Source organism: Fukomys damarensis, unplaced genomic scaffold (genome assembly GCF_012274545.1).
Source record: "Fukomys damarensis isolate Sample0158 unplaced genomic scaffold, DMR_v1.0_HiC HiC_scaffold_14, whole genome shotgun sequence".
Classification (NCBI taxonomy): Eukaryota; Metazoa; Chordata; class Mammalia; order Rodentia; family Bathyergidae; genus Fukomys; species Fukomys damarensis.
Genome location: NW_022900926.1, coordinates 10,637,186 through 10,664,491, shown reverse-complemented (window position 1 = coordinate 10,664,491; position 27,306 = coordinate 10,637,186). Strand labels below are relative to the sequence as shown.

At 43.1% G+C, this 27,306-nt stretch overlaps 1 protein-coding gene across 12 annotated transcripts in view; it reads right to left on the bottom strand.

Annotated features, from left to right (window-relative positions):
* L3mbtl3 (L3MBTL histone methyl-lysine binding protein 3) overlaps nt 1-27,306 on the bottom strand; it is a 112,331-nt gene that overhangs the window by 18,682 nt on the left and 66,343 nt on the right. For 11 of the 12 annotated variants that reach the window (XM_010639145.3, XM_010639146.3, XM_010639151.3 and 8 more), the window contains 4 exons: nt 26,133-26,247; nt 24,463-24,565; nt 17,409-17,558; nt 59-138 (listed from right to left, as the gene is read on the bottom strand). In XM_010639145.3, the coding sequence (XP_010637447.1) occupies nt 59-138; nt 17,409-17,558; nt 24,463-24,565; nt 26,133-26,247 (448 nt within the window). Of the gene's footprint in view, nt 1-58; nt 139-16,450; nt 16,582-17,408; nt 17,559-24,462; nt 24,566-26,132; nt 26,248-27,306 lie in introns of those variants that run through there. The other variant, XM_010639156.3, reaches the window with a different exon arrangement.

Sequence of the window (27,306 nt, the reverse complement as noted above, 5' to 3'; positions counted from 1 at the left end):
AAGCTTGGGCTCACTGAATGTTAGTGTTCATATCCATCAATCAAGAGAACATGGCTACCTCTGGCTTCGTGTGCCGGTCTCCTTTCGCCTTCTGTTCTCTCTTCCACGTCTTCTTTGACCTCATCGGCATGCTGGTCTCTGAGAAAAATAGGTGTTTTGGGATTTAGTTAAAGAGGCATTAAAAAAAAGTTCAAAATTGCATCTTAACAACTGTTTTTAATTTAAAACAAATGGCACCACTAAAATTCTAGAAAGGATCTGAGATTCTACCACAAAGCAATTAATATGAATAGTATCTGTAAAGGTGCACTTTCCTCACTATCAATTTCTGATTACTATTAAGAAAGGAGGTTAGCGAAGAATAACATTCAGATGAACTTGTTTAAAAAATGTAACTACTGAATAATTCAACTGTGATTTGGGGTAGGAATTCATGAGAAATATTATTTGTACTCTGGCAAACTTCATCTTCAAGAAAGAAAAATGTTCTCACAGTCTCCACTGTTTACTAAGCAACTTTATTCCTCTCAAACGTGGGACTGGGGTGGAAGAGGAGACTAACCCATGGGAATGGATCCCAATGCTACGGTCAAATCCATAGGCTGAAATGTTTCTGCCTCTTTTTGACCAGGAATAGCCTAATATTAAATTAAACAATGAGGGATGTCCCAGAACTGAATGGACTCATTGAAATCTTCATTCCGAGCTTTACCCTTCAAGCCAGAATGAAAATAGCTTTTTAACATTAAAGAAAGAAGCTGGGGATGGTGGTGTGATCACAAGTTTAAGAGCCCAGCCGAGGCAACTCAGCAACTTGGTCAAACTCTTCTCAAAGAGAAAGAGAAGAAAAGAAAAAAACAAAGATTGGTGGCAGGGATTTAAAACTTTTCAGCTGAATGTATTCTACTCCCAGCATTCAAAATATTCAAAATAAACCTTAGTTTGCAATCTCCTCTAAGATATGATATTACTTTGGTGCTTTATATTTTGACCCAGGATCATGCCTTTAAGTTTAAGAACAAGGAAATAAATCTAAAACTGAATGTTCCAACAAAATGTAAAAGCAGCTCTGTAGTTTTAATTACACAGGCACTGGCTTATTCTCCATTTGAAATTATAATACTGTAACAGCATGATGCTAATATGGTATATATGGAAAAATGTGACTTTTTTAAAAAGATCATTTCCAAAGCAAATGTGAAATTTCATTTGAACCTGAGCTCCTTGGCTGAGTTCTTCCTAGATATGACTGGTCACAATTATTAAAGATTATCTGTGTTCCTCTGAGAATGAGGAGGAATCAGTTATTAAGCAATGAGGACACTTTTTTTTTGAAGACACATTTTTATAGGAAATTCAGAATGCTCTGAGGTAGGATTTTAAAGAATCTATTCCATTTAGAGCACCCTTAGCATTTTCAGTTTAATATTAGAACAATTTAATGACTACAGAGGTCCTTACTCCACAGAAAGCAGGAGAGAGAGCTACCGAAAAAGCAAATGTGAGAGACTCACTGATAACTAGAGCAAGGATATTAGTTGAGATGTTGATAGAAGGTTCTGTCTTCTCTGGATGGGCAGTGATGAAGCCAAACTCGGTAATTACCATTTGTTAATATCAGCTTACTGTGTGCTAAAATGGAGTTGTGAACTTCCAAACTTGTGTTCTAGTAAGTTCTAAATGCTGAGTAATCAGAACCATCATTATATTTAAGACATTTATCATAGTCAAAGACCCATGCCATCAATTCCCTGCTAAATAACCCCTCATTTGGACACCCTTCCCCCTTCATTCTCTCCACTCCGAAGCAGCTCTCAGCTCCTCTTTGTGAGTCTTTAGTTACACTGTGGAGGCTGCCTTGACATCGTGATTGTTTTGGGGACGAGCCAGCAGTCACGTAGGCCCAGATCCAATGAAAGAGGTGGATGAGGACACTCTGTAATGTGTTTTCAAGTCTAACTTTCTGCTAGATGGCATTTGGTAGCAGAAATGCTGTATTTTTAAAACCACACCTCATAAATATGCATGAAAGTGGACTTCCAGAACTGCTATAGAAAGTAGCAAAAGCAATGGGATAAGTATGTTTAAAGTGAGTGGGGAGTATTTTCAAGTAGATTTAGGGCAATGCATTTTTTTCCTTTAACAATTATTTTTATTTAAATACACACCATATTTTTTTATCAGCATTTGTACATTCTTTGAACTCGCAAGTTCTATACCAGTAACCATTGTGGCCAACGGAAAAAGCTTTCTGTGGGTAGCTAACTATTAATATTTATTTGAAGCAAAGATATGATGCTGTGATATAACCTGAATTCAGCATATCCCAGAGTGAAAGAAAATAAACTCCCAATTAATTACTGTGGCTTTCCTATAGACTTTGATGAGTGACTGAGTTTTACTGTGTTTTTTTATAAAGAGAGGGACAAAGTGAGATCAAAAGCTAAAATTAACCTTTTTTGTGTCTATGTTTGTATGATCAGAGATACCCACTGATGATCGAGTTAGTATTTGTGTGTTTTTGTTTGTTTGTTTGCTTTGGTACGCGGGATCGAACTTGGGACCTTGTACTTGCAAGGCAGGAGGCGGAACCACTGAGCTACATCCCTGCCCACTCTTTGCGGTCTTAATAAAGCACATTGATCTTTAAAGCTACTTCCTTAAAGTAAGACTATTTTCTATGAACAGAGATAAAAAAAGGAAAAGAAAACCCTTAGCCCAGTTCCTTTTAGGGCCAGACCTGCCAAAATCAACTCCAAAGGAGATGGAAAGTGGAGGCTATGTGTTCCTACATACGCTGCTCCATTAAAGTGTGTGCAGTTTTCACTCATGACATTTCATTAAATTGTACCCACATAAATCTGGGAATATATATAAAATGCGTGGTTATCTTTACTGAACAATTCCAATGAAGGGCTCTACAAGAAATGGTAACTGAATGTGGTAAGTGACTCTGCGCATTCTCTGAGCTCAAGGGAGGGGGACAGGCCCCCGTGTTCCTACGCTGTTTCTCTTAGCTGGAGAGGGGAGGGGAAAGGGAAGAGACGACAGGGACACAGCAAAATCCTAATCGAGCACCTTGCAACAGGCGGAGGCTGTCATACGAATAAAGAAGTTAGCGCTCTCGGGAATGCACAATGAGCTGGTTTGGCCGCATTCTGAACACCAAGTATTTCCTACCAGTCCATGCAGGAGGCTTCTCTTACTACAACCACTGCAACACAGAGACTCCAACTTCCAGGTCTCCAGGCCCAAATCTATAATTACATCCAACTACGCTCTGATGTTTACACCCATGTTTCTCCAAAATAAACAACACAGCCTTGTTCTATGGAGTTACAAGGAACATGCCTTCCTGTGCTGTAATCTCCTTTTCAAACCATCCTTCACCGATAAGGTCAGGAAGGAGGACTCTTAACTCCACAATCATCTCGTCTGATGTTTTATTATAAAAATTGTTGTCTCAAGTGGGCAAACATTATTTTTCTTTTCTTAGGGTTGGAAATTTCATTAACCCAATTCTGGTTAAATTGATCCTGTGATGCATTTCTTTCTCTGTGCAAAAGTGAAATTCTAGCTGTAGAATTTAAATGTTCTCAGCAAAAAGTTATCCCAGCTACGTCTTTCAATTAAAGATAAAATATGATCACATCAGAATGTGAAGCATCTGGGAGGATATCATACTCTGGAGCATAATATGGGAGGCTTCTTGACAGATTTTTAAAAAATGAACCAGAGCCAGGAGTGATGGTGCATGTCTATAATCCCAGCACTTGGAGGCTGAGGCAGGAGGACTGCCACAAGTTCAAGGCCAGCCTGGACTACACTGAAAGCCTGTCTCAAAAAACAGACAAATGAACCAGAAATATTTTATGCCCTATTCTGATACTCTAAGATTGCTCGACATAAAGTCTCCTGCTCAGCTCTCCAAGCTCAGCACTTCTCATAGGCAGCAGCTCCCCTAGGTGGGCACAAATTGTGCTGAGACAGGAATGTGCCTCCCCACGTGTGAAAACAGCCAGCAACCAGTCGGCCACATGGTCCACCTCAGAATGCAGCTATGCCACTTAGTGCTCTCACACGACCCTCCGCAGACTTCACTTCATGAGCTGTCAAGCGTGTCATTTACAAAATGGGGATAATGGAGCCTCACAGGGCATTTGCAGGACTGAAAAAAACAGTGTATCACACTGCTTAGCACAGAACCAGGCGCATGAGCAGGAGAGCAAACACGGCAGCTACTGCGTCTCACCAGTTAGATAAAATGATCTGCTGATATCCACGCTCCCTGAACTGCTTACTTCAGTTACCACCGCAACCTGTAGAGCAAAGGTTCTGGGCTGCCTGGGTTAGACACTAGGTCCACTCCTGGGGGGCCTAAGTGAGCACCGATACCCGCCAAGGGCCCTGGAGGGCCCAGTGAGCTAGCAGAGGGGAATGCACCCAGCAGATAGCTACTTCTGTTGGGACCTTAGAATTTTTCAAGAACCATAAGGTTAAGGGATATAAACTAAACAAAAAAGCACAAGTATTACATAGTTTCTCTCATATGAGAAACTCAAGGTATGAATAAAGAGCAAAATATAAGATTACAGGAAACAGCGAAATATGTTTTACAAATTTGAAGGGGCCCAGAAGATGGAGGGAGTAGAGGGAAGTGAGGGGAAGATGAAAAAGAATTACGGTGTTATGTACACGTGCAAACTCCTCACGAGCAACGTAATCACGAGATACTGCAAACATGTACTAATAAAAATCAAAATAAAAAGAGAACCTGTTAAACATTTCTTTAGCTTAAAATAATTACAGTAAAATCTTGCAAATGCTCTGGGCTTTTAATTAACACAGTGGAATCCAAAGGGTGTCCTTTGTGACTCAGCGCTCTCTCTTCTGGAATTGTGGGTCACATCTTCCAAGTCTTCCTATCTTACTCTCATTATGCCTTGTGGTAAATATTAGGGAAACAAATACGAGAAGAGTAAGTGCCTGGGAAACAGGATGGCATTTGAATGCATACAGCTGTATTTCCTCAAGTTTGTTTACTTTTCATTTAAAAACAATCCCCACCCAATTACATTCCAATGGGCCTCACTGCTAAAAATAATAGTGAGAGGAATCTGAAACAATACATTATCTCGTCTCAGTTCAGGGCTGCATTCATTGTAGCCACCTCTAGCTCCAACATGAAAAGAAGCAGGAGAATATGAAATGCACATAGAAATGTGCTGTAACAGGGAAGCCGGGACTGCAGGAATTGCCAGCCCAGCCTCACAGAAGCAGCTGTTTTGGCTACTGCTCAAGTGCAAGGAGCCCACTCCTCAGTTTGGCTGGCTTTAAATAACATGCTCACCGGCCTTCTCACCTTTGATCAGAGACGGCCTGGCAGGATGTCCCTACAATAAAGGCTTGTTATGGTCCTGGTCTGGTCCTGGTTTTCGGCTTTCTTTACCTAACATATCTGGTGCTGAAGCCCAGGAGGAAGGCAGTTGATTAAGTGACAATCCCCAACGGGCCAGGGTCAATTGGCCTCTTGGCCGCCTCCTCCGGACCACATCTGCAGAGCCAGGACCTCCTTCGGTTTTCTACCTTTGCCATTGCTGACGAGTCACATCCACACCGTCACTGATCTCAGGGTGAGTAGGTAGTTAGCTTCCCTGTACTCGGGTCCTCTGTCTCATTCTCTCCCTTTGGGGACGACTCAGAAATCCAAGAGCTTGGTCAGAGACCAGACCCTCTCGGGCCACTCAGCCCAGGACTGCGCCCCTGGGGGACGCCCCACTGGCCCCACTCCTCTCCTTCTGCCCTTCCCAGTAGAGGCTCAGGGAGGATCCGAAGAGATGAAGACTTTCCTCTCTTTTGCCCTCCTCCTAGGAAGCTAACTCCTCCTCACCCACCCTAACATGGGCGCCCAACAATATGAACCCCCTCCCTCAACAGCTACTGGCTGCCTCCTGGCACAACTTCATCCCCTTGGACTGTTGGGACCCGACTTTAAGCCAAAACAACTCGTGTTTTATTGCAACCAAGTTTAACCTCAGTAGAAATTAGAGAATAAACCTCAATGGCCCAAAAATGGCACTTTCAATTTTAACATACTGCGCGATTTATGCAGTTTTTGTCAATGCAATGGCAAATGGTCAGAAGTCCCCGACCTACAAGCCTTCCAGCCCTTCCCTCTGTCAAACCTGTTCACCCTCTCAGGTACTTCTAGTACAGACTCCGTCCTCTACCCCTCCCGACTCCCACCTTTGATCTGGCCCATCACTCACCACTCTCACCTCCCCCACCCTATAACCCAGCCAGCGCTTGTCTCCTCATGCGCTTCTTCACTTCTGCCATCTCGTGACCCTTCCTCACCTCCGCCATCTTGTGACCCTCACCTCCGCCATCTTGTGTCTCTCCACCACACACCCGCACTCTCCCTGCTCCTCCAGCCCCTCCCACATAGGCGAGTGAGTTAACAACCACTTCTCTGCTTGCTCTTCCTTCCCCACTTCCTTGGAAGAGAGGAAAGCAAGACTGCAAAAAAAAAAAAAAAAAAAAAAAAAAGTAAAATCCTCTCCTGGCCCTGCCTATTTACATATCAACAACTTGTTTGGCAGGCTACATTACCAATAAATTCCATTGGGCCTATTATTTTCTACATAAATATTGGAAAATAAAATATAAGGTTTTAAAACAACTCAAAGAAAATGCAATGCCTAAGATCAGAGCTCAAAGTGCAAATGCTAGGTTATAGGTCAGTGTTGGCTACAGACTGCTTGCTCCATAGTAAAATCAGCTGTGATGTTCTGCCAGGCAGGAAAATCTTTTTAAAAAAAAGAAACAAAACAAACAAAAAAAATGTATATAAAAATTAATGGCTAATTGACAAATATACCTTTCGTCTTCAATTTAAAATGTTTGATTGATGTTTGGCTTCCAAATGTTTAACTGATGTACTTAAAACATTTCTTTTACATTGCAAGTTCTCAAATTGTAATTATAGGATTAAGTTGACTTCCTCATTACTTTCTGCTTACAGATTTCTGACAATAACTATAACACAAGTCAGGCTGGGGATTTGGCTCAATGATTCCACCACCTGTCTCACAAGCACAAGGGCCCATGTTCAATCCCTGGTACAAAAACAGACAATCAAAAACCAAAACACTCAAGGTTACAAATACTCTATTGTTAACCATCAAATTTTAAAGTATAACACTCTGAGGAAATAAAAAAAGGGAACACTTTAAAATTTTAACAACTCAATGATGAATGTAACTGTACTATATACTCAACAAAGTACCAATAAACAATAAAACTGTAACAACTGAAACCAAGTTTGTTATGAAAGGTTGATAGTAAATGAGATAGAAAAATATATACATTTAAAAAGGCAACAAATAAAGGGGATATACTTTTGATATAAAAGGATTTTGTACATTTGTCTTGTTAGAAGACTAAAGAAGAGATACACAAAGTCAGAAGGCCTAGGCATGGTGAGAAGATATGCGGAAGTGATTTATCAAAGAAATGTACGTTTGCTTGTTGGTTTCAAGTTTTTTATAAAAGGTTTACTTTTACAGTCAAAGAACTTTCATTCCTTCTGCTTCTAATTCTATAAGGGAGCTGTTAATTGACCTACAAAAGTTTTGACTGGTCTTAATTAAAAGAGATGTTGTAATTCAACTGGCCAAATATATTAGTTTCACAAATTGTCTTACATGTTTGTCTGTGTCTAATTGTTTGAAAATGTCCAATTATATTTTTTGATCAAAATGATATCAAAGATACAAATAAATTGCTAATTTCTACAACCTGGTTTTCCAGGTTAAACAAAAAATTGTCAAGATAATTAAATATAAACTTTTAGGTGTGGATAGACTCTGCTTGGTGAAGAACCAGCTGCTCAGAAAAATTTACTCTGATCTTTGTTCACTAATGGAGCCCCAATAATTTTCATTAGCTTATGGAAGATATAACCCCCAATAAACATTGCTAAATATATTGTTATAAAATGTTTACATTGGTTATCAACAAAGGGTTGAGTTCTAAATATGTTATTGTGATATGTTTATAGTGGTCATCTTCAAAATACAAAATTTTCTGTGGAAAAACAAGGAGTAATTAAAAAAGGTCCTTTTGGTACAGGCTACACTATAGGACATAAGGTTTCATATAATTATAATAATTATTATTACTACTTTTCTGGTGTACAAAATATATTCATGATTTCTGACTATACAAGTCTTCCAACATATTGTTTATGGTAATAACCTTTTGATCCAGGTATTCACTCTTCTCTTCTGCTCCATCTACTCATGATTACAGGTACATTTGTAGGCCCACACACTTTCCTTAGATAGCATACTATCAAAAGGCAATAATTTAAGAGTTCCCTGGTTTTTTGTTTTTATGTGTTTTTAGAGGGGAATAAATACATGTGACAATGGCTATTTTTTACTAAGATACATATCTAAGTTTGTTGCAAAGATAGTGTCATCATGATTGCCATGCTAAACTATTATTATTACTATTATTATTATTTTTTTTATTAATGTATGGCTCCTGATTCAAAGTTTTTTGTTAATATTCTATAGGAGATCAACTACTAGAACATGTAGTTGACTGATAAACCATGACTGATAAAAATAACAGCTCTCTAACTATATTTTAGATTCCAGGGTGCTTGCTATCCAGATAAAGTTATGATAGTTAGGCTCTTATTGTGCTATGATGTCACCAATCTTCTGTTCTGGCTGTTCAACCACCAAAGTGCAGAGACCAACATTAGAAGGCAGCTGGGCTAAGAAGACTGCCAATATTTTGGATGTGGCCCTCTGAGGTCATCAAAGATCCAGTGGTATGAAGGAACCTTTTCTACAACACCTTACATCTTTGGTAAGTCATCCAATCTCCTGAGCAGGGAGATTGTTGGACATCAGAAGACCAATGTAACGTGTGCCAAAGGAGGGTCCCCAAGAGAAAAAAATCTCCCACACTTTCACTAAAAACAACCAAGTCAAGCAAGGCCATGACCCATCCTAACAGCTGACACTGACAGAGGAGCTGAGAGGCTCTATGCATGATTCCAAAATGATACCTAAAGAGACTTAACTGACCTTGACGGATAGCAAGAGATTCATATTGATTAACACAGGTCTAGCTTTAACTTGGTCTTAAACACCCAGCAGAAAAGAATGACCCAAAAGAGGCAGTCAATGAACAGGCACTAGCGATAGAGAGACTTTTGAGGCCCACTACTTCATCTCCCTATAAAGGGATCTCAACTGATAAACCTGATTACCCAGTCTCAAAAAAAGGCTGCAATGCCTATTTAATACCACCCTCCACCATCTCCCTGTCAATATCTCAGACTGCTGGATGTGTATGTCTGTTTACCCCTGCTCGTTCACTCCAATTCCCATCCCCCTAGATTTTAACCTGTCCGCCTCAAATACTAGCAATTTATCCACAGTTCTGGGACCCTGGACTATGGGTTTCCCATTCCCTACAGAAACCACTAACCTGACATGAACGGGGCAAAGTGACAACATCACTTGCCTTGCTTGCTCCCTCTTTATCTCAGAATAGCATCCGATCTGCCTGTCCAATGGCCTATACTTCATATGTGATCAAGAGGCATTCTGATGCCTCAATCAGTCTGTTTTCTGTTGCATATCCTTCCTTAGCCCTCCCATGACCATTTATACAGAAGCCCAGATGTCTAAACAAGTTCTCCCACAGAACATAATCAGAAAAAGGGCGGCTCCCTTCTCGTCCTCTTCTTAATGGGAAGGGGGTCCTCACTGGAAAGGCAAGAGGGATAGTGAGAATTTCTACATCCACACATTTCTATCAGGCCCTGTCCATAGAGATTTTGGAAGACATGGATAAAATAAACCAGTCCCTAAACACAGTCCAGGACCAGATTAACTCCCTAGCAGCTGTCATGCTCCAAAATAGACATGCCCTTGACATACTGACAGCTGCCCAAAAGGGGGAACATGCCAGGTGCTAGGTGAAGAATGCTATTATTTTGTTAACCAATCAGAGATTGTTAAAGCCAAGCTTAAAGAATTACAGCAGTGCATCAAAGAGCAAGAGACGATAGAATTCTCGGGGAATAGACCAGAGCTTTCCTTGCTTCCCCAAATTATGCCTTGACTACTTCCCTTGTTAGGCTCACTGGCTTGTACATGTCTTTTAATCATGATAGGGCCCTGTCTGTTTCAGTGTTTTCAGAATCTCTTGCAGGAACATAGGAGGGCATTTACCAAGCAGACAGTCATAGAACTCATCATAGTGGGGTATCGGCCACTGTGACAGAGGGACGAAGCACCCACCTACTTCTGCCCCTACCAGATCCAGATTTAGCCCCAACCTTTGCCCCTTTGTGAGCCTGAAGCAGCTCTAGAAGAGACCTTCACCCAATAACCATAAAACAAAAGACTGGAATGTTAGATATCCCTCGCCTTAAGATGGCCATTACATAAAAAGAATAGCCTTTGCCTTCCCATAATGCCCTGCTTCTCACCTAAAAAAAATGGCTTCTCCCACTAAAGGACAGCTTTCTTCTTCCCATCATGCCTGCTTTCCTGCTGAGAGTGTCCTGATACTCACTACCACCTAGATAGTAATGCACAAGGCACTAGTGACATCACAAGCCCCACCTAGTAACATCACATGCTCTTCCAATCCCTAGTCACTACCTCACTCAACCCCCACCTCATCTTCTGTAAACCCCTCCCAGCCGCTATAAAAGATACTCCCTGTCCCAACCATACAACTCTCTCCCCTTTGATCAGAAACGGCCTGGCAGATTGTCCCTAAATTAAGGCTTGTAGTGGTTCAAAAACAAAACAAAACAAACACACGCTGACCATGAGGGCATGTATCACCACAGGCTCAAAAGCAATGGGGCTAAGTGACCATGGACCGAACCCTTTGAAACCATGAACCAAAATGAAGCCTTCCTTCCTGTAAGCTGAAGTTCATTGTCCCATGTACCTGCCACAGCGATGACCCAGAAACCCAGTCTTCTTTTTTCAAAGTGGCCTATTCTAGCCTTACAGGGGCTATGTGAAGACTGGAGAAGACTGATCCCCCCCAAGACACAAGTGGACACAAGAGAATGCTAGGGTGAACTATACAAAATGTAGGGTTTTCTATCTTGAATGTCAAAAGTCGGTTTCTTTGCGTAGCCTGAGTTACCCCCAGGATTCTATTTATTTATTTTTTATTTCCTAGAGTGAGGCCACTCACAGTAAAAGGTCAGAGATGCAGAATCTTAGAGATTACTTTATGGGTGGTTTCAAAGAGTACTTAACCCATCTCCAAAATGCCCCCGACACAGGAAAAAGTTTGAAAGCTTCAGGGCAAGGGAGCCACAGCCTCCTATGGGATTCAGAAAGGACCAGCAAATGAAACCAGTGGAGTAAAAGTCTTTCATTTCCGGTTAGCATCTGAATAAGTTTAGATTCCTTCTGAGATAATACTGAAGCCAGTTTTGGTGAATCACATTTTCTTATCTCTGGCGCAGAAGAGGGAACTATGGTTTATCCTTTATCTAAGGACTAAAAGTAAGACATTTTGATTAATATGCCTACTGAGTTAGAATTCAGTATAAGGAACGTATGTTAGTGAAGGACCACACTAACAGGAATAAAATGAGTGAATGAAATGAATATTACTCAAGATACCAAGGAAACACCCTCCAGAAAATCTCACTCTGCAATTAATACTCCTATGAAGTGAGAAGCTCTACCTAACACAGTGAGATTCGGAGAGCAAAGGTAACGCACCGCAAGAAGAGGGTGACTGTGGGATGTTTTTGTTGTTGTGGAAAAGGGAACAGATGCTGCTCCTTTTCTGCTCATATGGAAGGGTCTCCTGAGTAGGAATTAAGTGCTACAAAAGGAGACAAAGGAAGATCCTGCTGCAATACTGTCCCAACAACTTCACAGTCACCTGACAAAAGCACTCTTCTGTCCCCTGCACTCCGAATGGCTGCCTGGCTATCGCAGCGGTGGGCAAGAGAACTGAGTGTTTTCACTAACTGAGCTTCCGATGCACAAAAATCCTGACAGCTTCCCAAGAGCAGAGTATTTCAGAACTTGCACGGCTCCTAACCCGTACCTGGCAGCCCATCGACACAGCCAGGGAATGAACGCGGAGGGGATGAGGTGACTTTTTCCAATCTTCTACACCAAGCGCTCAGGACCAGAAAAGCGCAGGAGGCAAAACTCACGTCCCCAAGACTTCTCATTAACTTGCATAATCTTGCAGAATTGGGCTCTAAATTAATTTCGTTCTGCTTTTGTGATACTTTTGCAAAGTAAACAGATGTATATATGCTTATAGTTTCATGTTTTGTGTGAGTTCATTTTCCCATCTGTTTAACAAGCTCTTGGTGCACCTAGGAAATCAGATTTGTGTGAACAATACATGAGATTGATGGTGGCCATTCCTGAAATGGGCTCTATGTGATCCTAGGGAAGAAACACTGGTGCTAGGACTGAGAAGCCATTTTAAGGGCCTATAATGAACTAAGGCTAGAATTTTTCATCAGATTAGCTGGGCAGTGGGCATTTGCCTTACAAGGAATTACAAGCATTTGGCAGGCACTTTAAAGATGTTTTGTGTTCCTGTGGCCATGTCTAAGCAGGCTTAAACACGCGGGAGCTTAAAAGTAATTTTAATAGATTTTTAATAGAGATAGCATCTAATTTAGAACACAGTGACAAGTAGCTCTAAGACGGAATGATGGCAATAAGACTTTGTAGGGAGGAGTCTCGATGCTTCTTAACTGATAAGACAGTGAGTGAGTTATTACTCCAGAGGGGTGCTCACATTCGCCTGTGATTCCCGAAGCCCCACACACGGGTCACTTGGCACCTGTCACCTGGTGCTTGACGATGTGAGGATTCACGGGTGCACCTGTGCTTGCAGGTTCAGTGTTTCTGGAAGCAGCACCCTGAAAGCTACATTTTAAAGAAACATCCCCGATTACCTAGGCACAAACTGCTGAGTGGCACTATCTACATGGGCAGGGAGTTCAAGGGCAACAGGGAGGGAAGTTGTCCTTCACAAGTCAGCCATCACCCGAAGTCACACGGGTCTCATGTTTTTTGTTTGTTTGTTTGTTTTTTGGTACCAGGGATCGAACTTGGGACCTTGCAATTGTGAGGCAGGCGGTGGAACCACTAAGCGAGATCCCTGGCCCCTCAATGTTTGTTTCATAATCATTCCTTCAGTATCTGGTGTGGTGATCTTACAAAGTTGAAAATGCAGACATTTTTGTTTTGTTTTGAGGTACTGGGAATTAAATCCAGGACGGCACAAATGCTCGGCAAGAGTCTTACGACTCTGCTACAACTCTAGCCCATGGAAATACAGGAGTTTTAAGTGAAGGAAAAGGTCACACAGTCTGAGGCTATGTGACTGGAGTGACGGAAGACTGATGCCACCGCCAGCATCTGGAGCAGCTACAGAAACCGGACAGAGCCTTGCTGAGGAAAAGACAGTGGAAGATGAGAATCTGGCAAGAAGACAGACGAAGGTTCCAGGCAGAGGGGAGAGGATGCTGGAGGACGAGCAGGCTGAGGCACTTGGCTGAGAGGAGACTGGCAGAGACAAAGCTGGAGAATCAGACAGGGACCAGACAAGGCAGGCCTCTGGCCACGTAAGGATCAGGGTCTTAAAGAACTAACATCTAGAATATAGAAAGAACTCAGAAAAGCAGACCCCTCAAATTTAAAGACTCAATCCAAAAATGGGCATTTGAAATAAACAGACACTTCTCAGATGAAGACGTAGAAAGGGCAAACAAATATATGAAAAATGTTCAACATCACTGGCCAATCCAGAGGTGCAAATTAAAACAACAATGCTGAGATTCCACCTCACCCCAGAAAGATTGGCCGCTATCAAGATTTCAACCAATAAGAAATGCTGGTGGGGCTGTGAGGTATAAGGAGCCCTTCTCTACTGTTGGTGGGAGTACAGACTGCTGCAACCACTGTGGAAATCAGTGTGGAGATTCCTCAAAAAACTAAAATTAGAGGTTCCATTTGACCCAGCTATTCCCCTTCTTGGTATCTTCCTGAAAGAACTGAAAGCATCAAACCACAGTGATATATGTGCACCTGTGTTTATAGCAGCACAGTTTACAATAGCTAAATCTTGGAAACAGCCCAAATGCCCACCAGCTGATAAGTGGATAAAGATGTGGTTTTTATATAATGGAGTACTACTCTGCCCTAAAAAGGATCATCTTGAGACATATCTAGCTAAATGGATGCACCTTGAGACCATTTAAGTGAAATAAATCAGACACGCATGTACATGTAGACACTCACTATTCCTCGGGTGGGAGAATCCAAAACTGTAAATCAGGACCAAACCGTACAATGGATATTGGGAAGAAAACACTCCTATGAAAGGAGGAAAAAGGGAAGGGGGTATAGGAAAGGAAGGGACAGGGAAAAAAAGAGAGAGAGAATACAAGGGAAAAATGGAAACAGCCTTTGAAAACGAGGGGAAAAGGGATTGGAGGGAGGGAAAGGAAAAAAAAAACCAGCAAGATATATCATGCACAGGTGCAAGCTCCCTATTAGGACGCATGTGGTCATTATGTGTATCTAAAACGTACCAGCAAACACAGAAAAATGTAAAAGTGGAAAGAGAGAGAGAGAGAGAGAGAGAGAGAAACAAGGTCTTCATCGAAAGTAACGGGAGAGCCCTGGAAGTTTACGGGGGGTCATATAAAGTCAAACAAACTTCTAAATGCACACTGCACAGCTCGCTCCTGGGAGGTTCTGGGGGTGGGCACAGGCTCGAGCATGAATTATAAAGTGTCTGCAGAGGAGCTGACCGGAAGCCACGCTGGGAACGACTACCCGGGCATGAGCTGCCCCTGGGATTCTCTGGGGGGGGGGCTTCAGTGTCGCTGCGGTGTAAGAGGGACACACATGTTCCTCACGTTGCTCTTTTACTCTTGGCCACGTTATGTCAGCTCTTGGACCATGGGAGAGACCAGCTCGGCACTCCTCTGGGCACAGCCTGGCATTCGGGAGAGGGACTGGGCCAAGTCAGGGGGTGGTGCAGAGCCACTCCCTGTGCCTGCCCATGTCCCTGGCCTGAGGCCCACCTGGCGCACCTGCGCTGTTTCCTCCAAGCCCCGGCTCTGGCAGCAGAGCTCCCTGGGGCGCCTCCCCTGCCTGCCTCGCTCTCCTGACATCGTTAGTTTCCAGTAACTGAAGCCACCTCTTCTCCTCTGCATGTGTTTCTGGGACAGCAAACTGTCTCTCTCACTGTCCTCAAAGTACATTAAAAGAAAAAAAAGTAGAGACTGGCAACCAAATTTAGTAAATTAAAGATGATGCAAGGAAATCACACGAAAACCTGAGTGGGAAATCACATTTAGGTGAGCAGTGAGTAAAGGAGAATGTAATTTGGTAGGAGGATCACTATCTTATTTCAGCAAGTCACTGCATGTTTAACCTAGGAATATCAAAGACATCCGCTATCCATTGTTTTGCTCCTAAAAACTAAAGCAATACGGCTGAGAATCCCTAACCCAAACACCCAGGATCCGAAATGCTGCAAAACTGGAAACTTTCTGAGGGGTCTAGGACCATTTCAGATTAGGGATGTTCTATGGTTAAAGAACATAAAAACACTCCTAAGTCCAACAAAGTCCCAAATCTGAAAAGCTTCCGGTCCCACGTGCTGTGAATAAGGGATATGCAATCTGTACTATGAAGAAAATAAGTAAGTCATGCCTCTTTTAATAACATTAATAGAAATAACATTTCTTAAGGGATTATTACTTCTTAGTCACTCTTCTAAGGGCTTTACATACACTTTACTCTTCACTGCATATAATCCTGATACACTGAGATCCAAAGCCAAGAGCTCCTGCATCGTTCCAGGTCACACTCTTGGAAGACAGGGAAGGTGCGAGGCAGAACCAGGTAAGAGTCCTGTGCTGCTACTCAGCATGCTGTGCTGCTCCTCTCTGGAGGAAAGGAAAAAAAGGCCCCGTGATGCCCCTGTCAGGCTGGACCTAGACTGTGAGCTCCATGGGTCTGCGGGACAGAAATACCTAATCTTAAACCCTACGTTCAGAGACCAGATGGCCACGCTTGAAGGGTGACAGAAACCAAAGTGTTCACCCTGCATGGAGTGAGGAAGCTGGGGAGCACCCATCTTTGCATCTCTCACCGGCGGTGTATCTTTAACCACAGGGAAGGAGCAAACAGAAAAGGTTTGCATCACTGCCAGCCTGCTTTCCGGGAAATGCCACTGGAGGAAAGTTTCTACAAGAAATAAGAACCATGCCTGAACAGCATCAGAAAATGCTCAGTAAATGTTTTTTTTTTAATGTTAGTAATAATTTACTTTTAGAGTTTTACTTTTCCACCAGGAATATGGAAGGCTTGGATGAATTTGAGATGACTTGCTAACTCTGGGTTTTAGGGGATGGCATTCTTTTTAATGAAACAGAACACTCCTAATCCTCTTCATCTTCTCCTTCTGGCCCCGCGGTGTCCTGCTGATTTACCCCGGGCGGAAGTGACTCCCCATTTCTTGGCTCTGTGGGAAGACACGGGAAGAGCAGAGTCCCACGGAACTGCAGGGGAGCCCTCCTGGCAGCCCTCTCACACTTCCATAGTTTGACGTGGACCACAGGGGTCAAGACGCAATAAAAGCCACGAAATGAGTTGCTGTTTTTGACTCTGAACCCTCAAGAACAAGGGCCAGGGTTTCTACATAGCGGGATCGAGACTTCTCTTGCTATGATGATGAGTACAGCCCTACACTGGGTCTCACCCCGGCTGCCGACAGGGTCCTCCTATAAGTTGTAGCGAGAACTGTGAGATCACTGACACAGACACACACACCACTGCAAGTGAAGTACTGTCCTCTGTGTCACATGTTCAGGGTCTCCTGAAAAGAAAGCCATGGACAGCACCGGGAAACAAGTAGAAGGCTTTTTTTTTAACCTCCTCAAGACATCATTTCCAGCCCTGAATTAGACTCAAGTTAAAGTTAAACTCTTATTTTTGGTGAGACAAGCTTTCATGTTGCCCAGGCTGGCCTTGAACTCCTGGGCTCCAGCAGTGTGATCTTCCTGCCTCAGCCTCCCGAGTAGCTGGGACTACAGATGCGCTTGACCACAGCCAGTTTCTCTGTTTATAGGAGACCAACAAGAAAGCAGAAAGGCTCTCGATACCGTGGAAACAGGAGCCAGGATGGATGGTGAGGCTTTCAGGTACTGATCTCCACCATCGTTTCACATCGTGTCAAATGCTTTTTCAACAGCACACAGGAAACACAGCCATGGAGCCCAAACAGCGAAGATGGACAACCTTTGCCATCACAGTGTTTCTAAGCAACGGGAAGACTGCCACCTCCATTACCTGACTTCAGGAGACGAAGAGCTTTCATTTGCGTCTGTCCTCTTGTTTCTTGGAAATGTTGGGTTGGCTGGAGGCATCTCACCACTTAAGCGATCTGGGAAAATGCGGTCTTTATTCAAATTGATATCTGAATAGGGACAGCTGGCAGCACTGATGAATTAAAAGAAAAAGAAAAGGACATCTGCATTAGGCCGTTGCTACTGCTCTCGATGAAAATGACGGGCTACAGAATATAAAATTCCACAGTTGAACCGAGTACATGTTACATAAATCTCTATACGTGTGCATACATGATTCAAACATTCACATGTGCATTTGATCCATAAAACATCATTTCAGTATATTCTGCCTGGAATTGGATCTTCACACTCGATTTGACGAAGCGATCTGTGGCAGGCCCTGAACTGAGCAGCGGTTATGGGAGGGCTCCCTTGGGGGTGTTCAAGGGCAGGACCTGTGCGTACGTCTGGATGATCAGCACCGCAGAGAGAAGGCTTAAGACACGTGTGAGGGATTCAGGCTGGGGACCAACCGGGCAGATGAGCTTCCCAGGTGGAGCCCAGCCCAGTGCAGTCCCACTGTTCAGTTCCTGTCACAAGCCCTGCCCACCTAGAAGGAGGGTCGGCCACGGAGTATCCCCATCTCCAGGTCTGCACCGATGTCCCACAAAACACCCCTGCGATTTAATGTGGAAAGGGACGGGGGCACCCTGGACAATGGCCAGGAGTCCTTGTGTCCACATGCTGGTCTCTAACGTCTGTGTGGAAACCACTCTGGTTATGAGCAGGGGAAATCAAGGTCAGCGGATATGGGTGCAGCATTTGTCAGTGGCCATCCGGGCCTGGCCTTGGCACTGCAGACTCCAGAACAACTGTGCAGCCCCCACGCATCAGGCACGGGTACACACATTGCTCTCCAACCAACCGCTTGTTTTGTCCTTCTATTTCCAGGAAGCCTTTCTGAATCTGCAGCTGGTTGAGACCTTAGATATACATATGCCTTAGTGCTCTGCAGGTAGGTGATGCAGTAAGACTGTCACACAGGGCCAGTTTTTAAACCTTGCCAATCTATCATCCACCAGGTGAATCTGATAACACGCTCCTGGGAGAAAGAGGGGAAAGTTTGAGAACAGGCTTGGGTAATTCTAACAATGGCCTACAGGATTCATCACAGAAGCAGGTGAAAATGCAAGCCTGATTTCACTACATGCTGTTCCACACTGGTATTGGGAGCAAGAAAAGTAAGTTCCACCTGATGGTGGGTTGACATAAATTTACACAGTGTTAATCCAACAAAACCCAGTAGTATTTATTGAGCACTTACTTTCTCTCTCTCTCTCTCTCTCTCTCTCTCTCTCTCTCTCTCTCTCTCTCTTTCTCTGTATATATATAATTTGTACCAGAGATCGAACTCAGGACCTTGGGCTTGAGAGGCAGGCGATGGAACCACTGAGCTAAATCCCCGGCCCTTGAACACTTACTTTATACTAAGCACTGTGCTAAGTGCTTTATGTGCAAAACCACTGCAGTCTTTCCAAATGGATTTCAACCTGCCAAAGATTAAAACTGGACCCTTATCTTTCACCATGCACTAAATTAAAATCCAAATGGATTAAAGATCGAAACATTAAAACAGAAACACTAAACTTGCTGGAAGATAAGTTAGACAGAACTCTGGAAGACATTGGCATAGGAAAAGACTTTATGAACAAATCCTCAGTAGCACGGGAACTAGCAGAAAGAATCAACAAGTGGGATCTCATCTTATTAAAAAGCTTCTGTACTGCAAAAGAAACCATCAACAGAACTAAGAGACAACCTACAAAGTAGGAAAAAGTTTTTACCAGCTGCTCTACAGACAAAGGACTACTATAGAGAATATATAAAGAACTCAGAACAATCAGCCCCCTCCAAATATAAAGACCCAATTCATGAATGGGAATCTGAAATGAACAGACATTTCTCAGACAAAGAAGTAAAAGCAGCAAGTAAATATATGAAAAAATGTTCCACACCACTGGCCATTCGAGAGATCCAGATGAAAACAACACTGAGATTCCACCTCACCCTACAAAGAATGGCTGCTATGAAGAAATCAAGCAATAACAAATGTTGGCGGGGTTGTGGGGAGAAAGGAACCCTTCTCCATTGTTGGTGGGAGTGCAGACCGGTGCAGCCACTATGGAAATCAATATGGAGAAACCTCAAAGAGCTGGGACTAGAGGTGCCGTTTGACCCAGCCATCCCTCTGCTGGGTATCTTTCCAAAAGAATTAAAAGAATCATACCACAGTGATAAATGCACACCAATGTTTATAGAGGCACAGTTTGTAATAGCTAAAACTTGGAAACAGCCCATTTGCCCATCAGTTGGAAACTGGATAAAGAAGATGTGGTTTTTCTATAAAATGGAATACTACTTAGCCACAAAGAATGTGAAAATAGAGTCATTCATAGGAAAATGGATACATATTGAGGATATGCTCCTAAGTGAAATAAATAAGTCACACATGTGTAAATACGGAATAGTTTCTCTGGTTTGAAAAACTATAATAGTACATAAGATCCTAATGATATAATTGACCATGTGAAATAGGAAGAAAAGTGCTAAAGGTGTAGGGAAAATGGGAAGGGTAGGGGAAAGGTAATAAGGGAAAAGAAAAAAATATGACAAAATGAAAAAATGGAAATAAAGTGTTTGTAAATTGGGAGGGGAGGAGGGGGTGAAGGGAGGGCACAGAAAAGGTGAAAAAAACGAGAACTAAGACCTGTCATGTAAAGGTACACGATCCCAATAATGAACGGAATTGTACTGTATACCTAAAATGTACCAATAAACTCAATAAAAGGCAAAAAATAAAAAAACAAAACAAAACAAAACAAAAAAACGCTGCAGTCGTTCCAAGACCTTGTGAGGAGGGTGTTTCATATGCCAAATAGGCGCTTAGAATGATTAATTAATTTCATTCTTTATTTCCTTCATTTGTTTGGCAAGTATTTAACGAGTGTTTGTTATGGGCTGACTTTCTAGGCACTGGAAACACAGTGGCAAATGAGGACAGCAGCCCTGGTCCACGGAGCTGAAGTACCAGCCTCCAGCTCAGGAAGATCTGCAGGACCCCTGGGCGGCCGTGTCCCCCAAACACCACAGGCACTGTCACAGCGTAGACAACTTAAGACTGTAAGGCCACTGAGGCAGCACTTCATCTCCTGCTGGATAAATGAAGCAGAATGTTTCTCTACATCATCTTCCGGAAATGTGGACAGCTTAGAGGAAGGAAGGCGGCTGGCCAGAATGACACACACTCTCAGTAGCTCCGCAGCATCTTTTTCTTTTTTTCCTCTTTGGTAAAGAAACCGCCTCAGCAAGGGAGGAATTTCACTCTCAGCTGAAAGTAGTAATACCACCACAATTCTCAGCTATGAGGCTGAGACAGGAGGACTGCTAAGTTCAAAGCCAGACTGGGCAACTTAGTGACTTAATAAGACCCCATCTTAGAATTAAAAAAAAAAAATGAAAGAATGAGAATGTAGCTCAGTGCCCATGACCTGGGTTTAATCCCTGGGAGAGGGAGAGGGAGAGGGAGAGGGAGAGGGAGAGGGATGAAACTGAGCTCTACAGTTTCCAAGTGCTGCTCCACTCACCATACAGTTTCCGTGCTGCTCCACTCACCCCCACGAGACGCGGGGACTCTGTCCTCTGTGTGGCCGCCCTGTGTAGCCAGGGACACTAAACAGGCTCTCACAGCCTGTGTTCCACAGACGGGTGGATGGGGTTCAATTAGTGAGGTTCACAGTCTGCAGTTGGAAATTTGTAAAACATCCCATAGACCTGGGGAACATGCTTCAGGGGTACTGGAAAGACTGCTCTGTCACATTTTTTAATTTCTCCAAGATCGAATTTTGCACAGAAAGCATTTGTACGGGTACGAGGGAGGTAGAATGTCTACTTTTATTTAACTTTAGTTCCCCAACAAGCACTCCATATTTCTGACTGCTTGGTCGTCCGAGGGAACGAACTGACCAGGGTACACAGGAAGGCAGTACTGAAGCTCCCTCATCACAGCCAGAATTAAGCCAACCCGGCTGCTCCACCTCCAGGCCTCAGAGGGGCCCTGCCGCACCTACAGCCACAGCCACACAACTCTCATCACTGCTGTTTCAGCACCAAAAAGAAAAAAAAAGGGCCACATTCTCAGACTTCATTCCTGAAATGCAGGCTCTGTTTCTAGCACTTCTTAGACCAAATTTGATTTGTAATCCTTAAGAGCCCTAATAACAAATGCTAGTCAGAACTGTCTTTTGCTTATGTGTTCATAAGACGGACCATTCTTGCTAGCTAAGGAGCAATTTTCCTTGTTATCTTAGCAGAGAATTTGCATTTTGATTTATGCAATTTTTCAGTAAATTAATCCAAAGAGAATGTTATCACTATGTTTCCCTAAACACAGCATATCTCAGCAAGGACAGAAATCATGCCAGTGAAACGGACCTTACAAAGACTCCGTGATAAACAAGCATTTCCACAGTCCACGATGGCAACGGGGCAGGCTGTGCCTGCTAAGGATTAATATTCTGCCAGCAAAGGCAGCGTCCACAACAGGACACAGGAAATCTAAGAAAGTCGCTTTCAAAGAACGGGAAGGGTTTGGGCCTGGGCAGAAGCGGGGCCTCCCCAGCTCTGGTAACTGCACCCCTCTACCCAGAGGCCCCGCCCACCCCGGCTCTGCCCAAGGCACAGAGCCCGCCAGCCGTGCCCGCATGGGTGGAAAATGGGGTGCAGCTTCTTCGTGGACGCTTGCTTTCTCAGTCAGAAGGTGCGTTTCTGTTCCCTTCAAGGCACGTAATTCACTAGGAATTCTTTACCACGCCGCTCCATAAACTCTCCCAAGAATCTTCACAAAATTTCTCCTCTCTTAACCAGCACAGCGCTGCGTCGATGACAAAACGCCCCCAAGATAAACAAACACTGAGGCTTAGTGATCGCAGCCCAGGACAAGGGAGCCCAGTCCCGCAGCTGGGGGCGGGGCCGTCGGGAGCAGACAGGGCAGTCACCTGTCACCCCGCGCCGGCTGTCACACGCAACTCACCATGCGGACTAAAGCTCCTCTGAGGGGTCTCCCGCCATTGCTGGAAGGTGGGTTTGCTTCCAGGGGACCAAATTCAAACTTTAAATATTCAGCTGCATCCCAGCCACATACTGTCAGTAGTCATTATGTTTTTGTATCTTTATTCTTTTTCTCCACAATTTCAGCAAACTACCTTTAGTCCAATGAATGTCACGACTGCATAGTAGCAGGAAGGTAAACGTGCCAAAGTTTCAATATTAGTTATTTTGTGTCTTAAATTATGTTTAATGCATAGCTTTAATCATTCCATTATTGCCCAACAGCTGTGATTCACTCATGGGGCAGCGCCTGGAGAGGTGGCTGGAGGGGGGTCATCAAGAACCCGGGGCTCAGCCGAGCCTGGTGGCGGAATCCTGCCATCCCAGCGCTCTTAGACATGAGGACACGGACGGCAAGCGGGAGTCCAGCCTGGACAACTTAGGGAGACCCTGTCTCACAATGAAAAATGAAAAAAGAGGGTGGCATGGGGAGGCAGCTCACTGTGAAGACCCTGGGTTTAATCCCAAGTATTGAAAAAAAAAAAAATCAGACCCTTCACCAGCTGCTAACTAAGGCAAGTTACCACATCTCTCAGAACTATGGGGAAAATAACAGTTTCTAAACCACACCGTTATTTTGAAAACGATGTATAAAGTGATTATAACAATTCCTTGCAGAATAAATAAGTGCTGAGATATTAGTGCTTATTGAAAAACTGCTGCTCCAAAATATTTATCAGATGAAAGAAATTCTGTGCAATGGATATTTACCATGCTGTTGAATTATATCTAGCACTTAGACCTATAGAGCTTCTGAAAAATAATCAGGCTGCCTTGACTAGCCAATTTAATAACTTCTAAGATGTATTTCCAACACAGCTCTCTTCTCGTACATCTTCTAGTTTACAGCCCATGCAGGCAAAGAAAAGGATTTTTAAATGGATATTTACAAGTGGAATCATCATCCTGTCTATGCTCAGATTTTTTCTTCTGGACTATACTAAACCTCATTTAAAGAAAGAAAATCAGAGAGGAGTGTTGCAAAAAGAAGATAAGCAGGATAGGAAGTTGAAAGATGAAAGAGGAAACTATATCCAGATTACATTAATTACACCGGGTTTGCAATTCCTGTTAACTCTTGGGGATTAGGTGGTGTAATTTCAGAATCTTAAAGACCTAGATTCATAGCTTCCACCAACTAGATAAATGAAAACTCATTTTTCTTACTGGGCAATCCAATTAACACGCCTTTATAACACTTACAGAGACAAACTCCTACTTGAATGCATACCCAAACAGGGTATTTTGTCCCTTTAACATCTCAGAGAAATCACAGGAATTTACTGGCATTTTAATAATATTTTTTTAAATGTCTACAAAGACTCCCAAATCACTTGGACAATACATCAAATGCAAATGTAAAGATTTGGTTCTCTTTGAATTTATTCAGGAGGGGTAGGGAAAACTGGTTTTGTTGCCCTTACATTCTCACTTTTGACTGTATCTGTGCTTTTTCGGTGTACCTTCATTACTAATCTACAATAACGCCTTTTAGCATTCGATCTGTCAAGCCCCCAGTCACACAGTATTCCACTAAATAATCTCAAGGAAGTCTGCCCTTTTATCATTCTCCTGGTAATGGTCAACCCATACCCCTTCAGATGACACGTATCTGGAAAACCAGTCACGCTGCCAGGAAAAGACAACTGACTAAAGGAAATAAGTCTATTTTAAACCATGAATATATTTTTCTCTCAGGAAGATTTAACTTTAAATATAGCCCGGATTTTTTCCACGGTCACCATGGCAACACTATTGCTTATAGATCTGAATTTAAAATTAGTTCACATCTGTTTAGTAGTCAAGAAAATCATCTTGAACATCTGTGGGACAGGTACCTTCTAATGATCCTGTAAGACACCCCTACAGGAGTCCTGGTGGCCACGTACCTCTGAGGGCCCAGGTGCCGTGATCTCTTGAAATGGCCGATCCCTTTACAGCCGAGGGTTGGGCACCCACCTTGGTCAGAAGCTTCCATTAATTCTGTGGCACCTATAAAAAAGAAAAAAAAAATGTCATCCAATTTCTGAATGAACCGAAACAGAAAAAACAAATAGATAACGGGGAATAGGGAGACAGACCGGAAAATGGGAAGGGGACCAAGAGACGGAGGAGAGAGAAAAGGAAAGTAAAAGGAATGAAGCCGTGTTATGTACATGTACCAATGCCCTGTGGTGGATGTAATCATCATGTACTGCAAAGATACACTCGTAACATTTTTAAAAAATAAAACCGAAACTACCTTAAAAGTCACTACATGTAAAGATTTTCTTCTCTGACTTCATTCACACGATTTCTATTATTGCAGCACTGAAATAATAAATGTTGATCTAACTTCCTAAACACTGTCACAAATTACAGGTACCCAAATCTGACTTAGGGATTTCAAAGAAACATACAGAGTTGCTAACTTAATTTACCCAGGAATACTGAGGGAAGGGCGTAGCTCAGGGGCTGAGTACCTGTGTCTCATATTCCTGGTCCTGGTTCACACCCGGTTTCATAAAACCACCCCTCAGACTGTGAAGTACTGCAAGCCCAGGACAGAATAACGGGTGCAAAGCTCCTTCCGGCCCTTTCTTCTGCACTTAGAATCTCCCTCATCTGAGCACACAGGCGCAGGGGGTCCTCCCTCTGGATGTGACTGTAGGCGCTCAGGTACAGGCTTACATTTGTACAGACGCACAGGTCAGTCAGGGTTTTATTTTACTTTGCCACGTAAAAGGTATAACATGGATGTGCGCTGTTTCAAAACCTGTCTGATAAATCGTCTTCTGTGGCAACACTGATATTCTTTATGACTCGTGTACAGCGTCCATGGTATGGTGCGCCACAGTTTACTTAACCAATATTGTTTCTAGGTTGTGTTATGTTAGATGACCTGCATGAGTAAGATGAACATCATGCAGATTTATTGTGCTCTTATGTGGTTAATATGAGGCACCCAGAAGTGCAGTCACTAAAGAAAGAACACTAAATTTTTTTAAAACCCAACTATATATTTTTCCTGATAGTAAATATATATGTGTTATGTATGTTACAATGTAACTATTATCCAGAATTAAGATTCATGCTACGTTAAGTTCTCTCTACCTTTTTTAAAAACAGAACTTAGGGGATGCTGTTTTGTGAGATAACTGAAGACTGACATGCAGTCGTAGGGGAGTAATACGGAGGAAGATCTGCCCTTTTCCCAGCGTTTCCCAGTGGTAACATTTTGCAAGCTTTTTTTATAAAATTATTGTTAGGATTCCAGCACTGATACGGTTTTGATAGTCTGACAAACTGCCTTCCAAAACTCCATACGAATTTTAAAAGGGAGGGCTCACCCCTAAGTGAAGGTAGAAGAGTGTCTGCACATTACCTACTTTTTCAGGTAGTGCATTGTTTCTTTTCTATTTTTGTGACTAGGGTAATTAAACATATATCAAAAAGGATGACCTCAAGAAGAATGTACAGTAGACTAGACAGAAAAGAGAGGGAGGGGAGGCAGTGAAGGAGGGGATTCAATATGCTGCACGAGAAAACTGGACACCTGCCAAGTGCCCCCAGCTCTTACTCAGAGGAGGCTGAAGAGCGTGTCCGGTTTTGGAACACCAGCCCACAGGGTGGATATCAGGAGAATCGGCCTCTATCCAGTAGTCATAGGTGCTGCTCCAGCCATCAAAGTGAACCTGGAGAACAGGATACGAACAGTCACAAAACGTCCTACAGCGAGAGCGCTGCCCAGGGCACAGACACTTTATTATCTTCAAACACATACGGGAAATTTGCTCCCAATAAATCATTTCAACTACAGTTCACTCACAGTAGGACCTAAAAGGTCCTTTTGAAATCTTCAACGTATTATAATCAACATATCCATAAACGTCTCACCACAGGCACTCCTGGGGCACCAGTGCTGTAAGCACCCGATGCTTATCTCAACAGCATAAATAAGCTGGGCACAGGAACTGTCGCCACATCTTCATGGACTCAACATCCAACCACCCGGACGGAGGGCTGGAGCAGAGCGGTTTAAAGATCAGGGAAGGGACGAAGAGGGTGCAGATGGCAACAGTGGAGACACAGCAGAGGGAGACCTTTCTAGCACAAAAGTGAGGCTTAAAAAAAATGCAACTCTACTAGAAACATCCAAATTATAAAACACCCCTCCGCCAAATGCATTTCTGAGTATTATCCTTGTGAATAATTAAAACGCCTCTCATCGATGGGCACCACCTTTCCTGCTGAAAACTCGGCTGGTCCTTTCGTCACCATCGCCAGGATCCGCCACAGAACCTCTGAGACGGAAGGACACGCTGCAACTGCTTTCATGGTTTCCTTCTCAACCAAGTTTACCAGTGAGATTCCTTCCTTTAAGGTCTATGAATCTCTCATCCTCACGCACCAGAAACTTAAACATTAAATGCTGAATGGCAGAGCAGGAGCAAGTCACCAAGTTTACCAGCCACAAAAGACAAGACTGATCAATGTGACTGCATAAAAACTTAAAACTTCAAAGTGGCAGCAGAAATGACCACATGAGAGACGGAAGGCCCGCAAGACATCCCAAAGAACTCCCTTGCCACACAGGTGACAAAGCACTTTCTTTCTCAATTTATTAAAACAATATGTAAAAACAGAACAAGAGGAAAGCCGAGAAAGAAAGTCTGGAAAGACATACGAATTGTTTGTTATCAAGAAAATAAATAGCTAACAAACAAAAGACAATTTCACTTATAACTAAACAC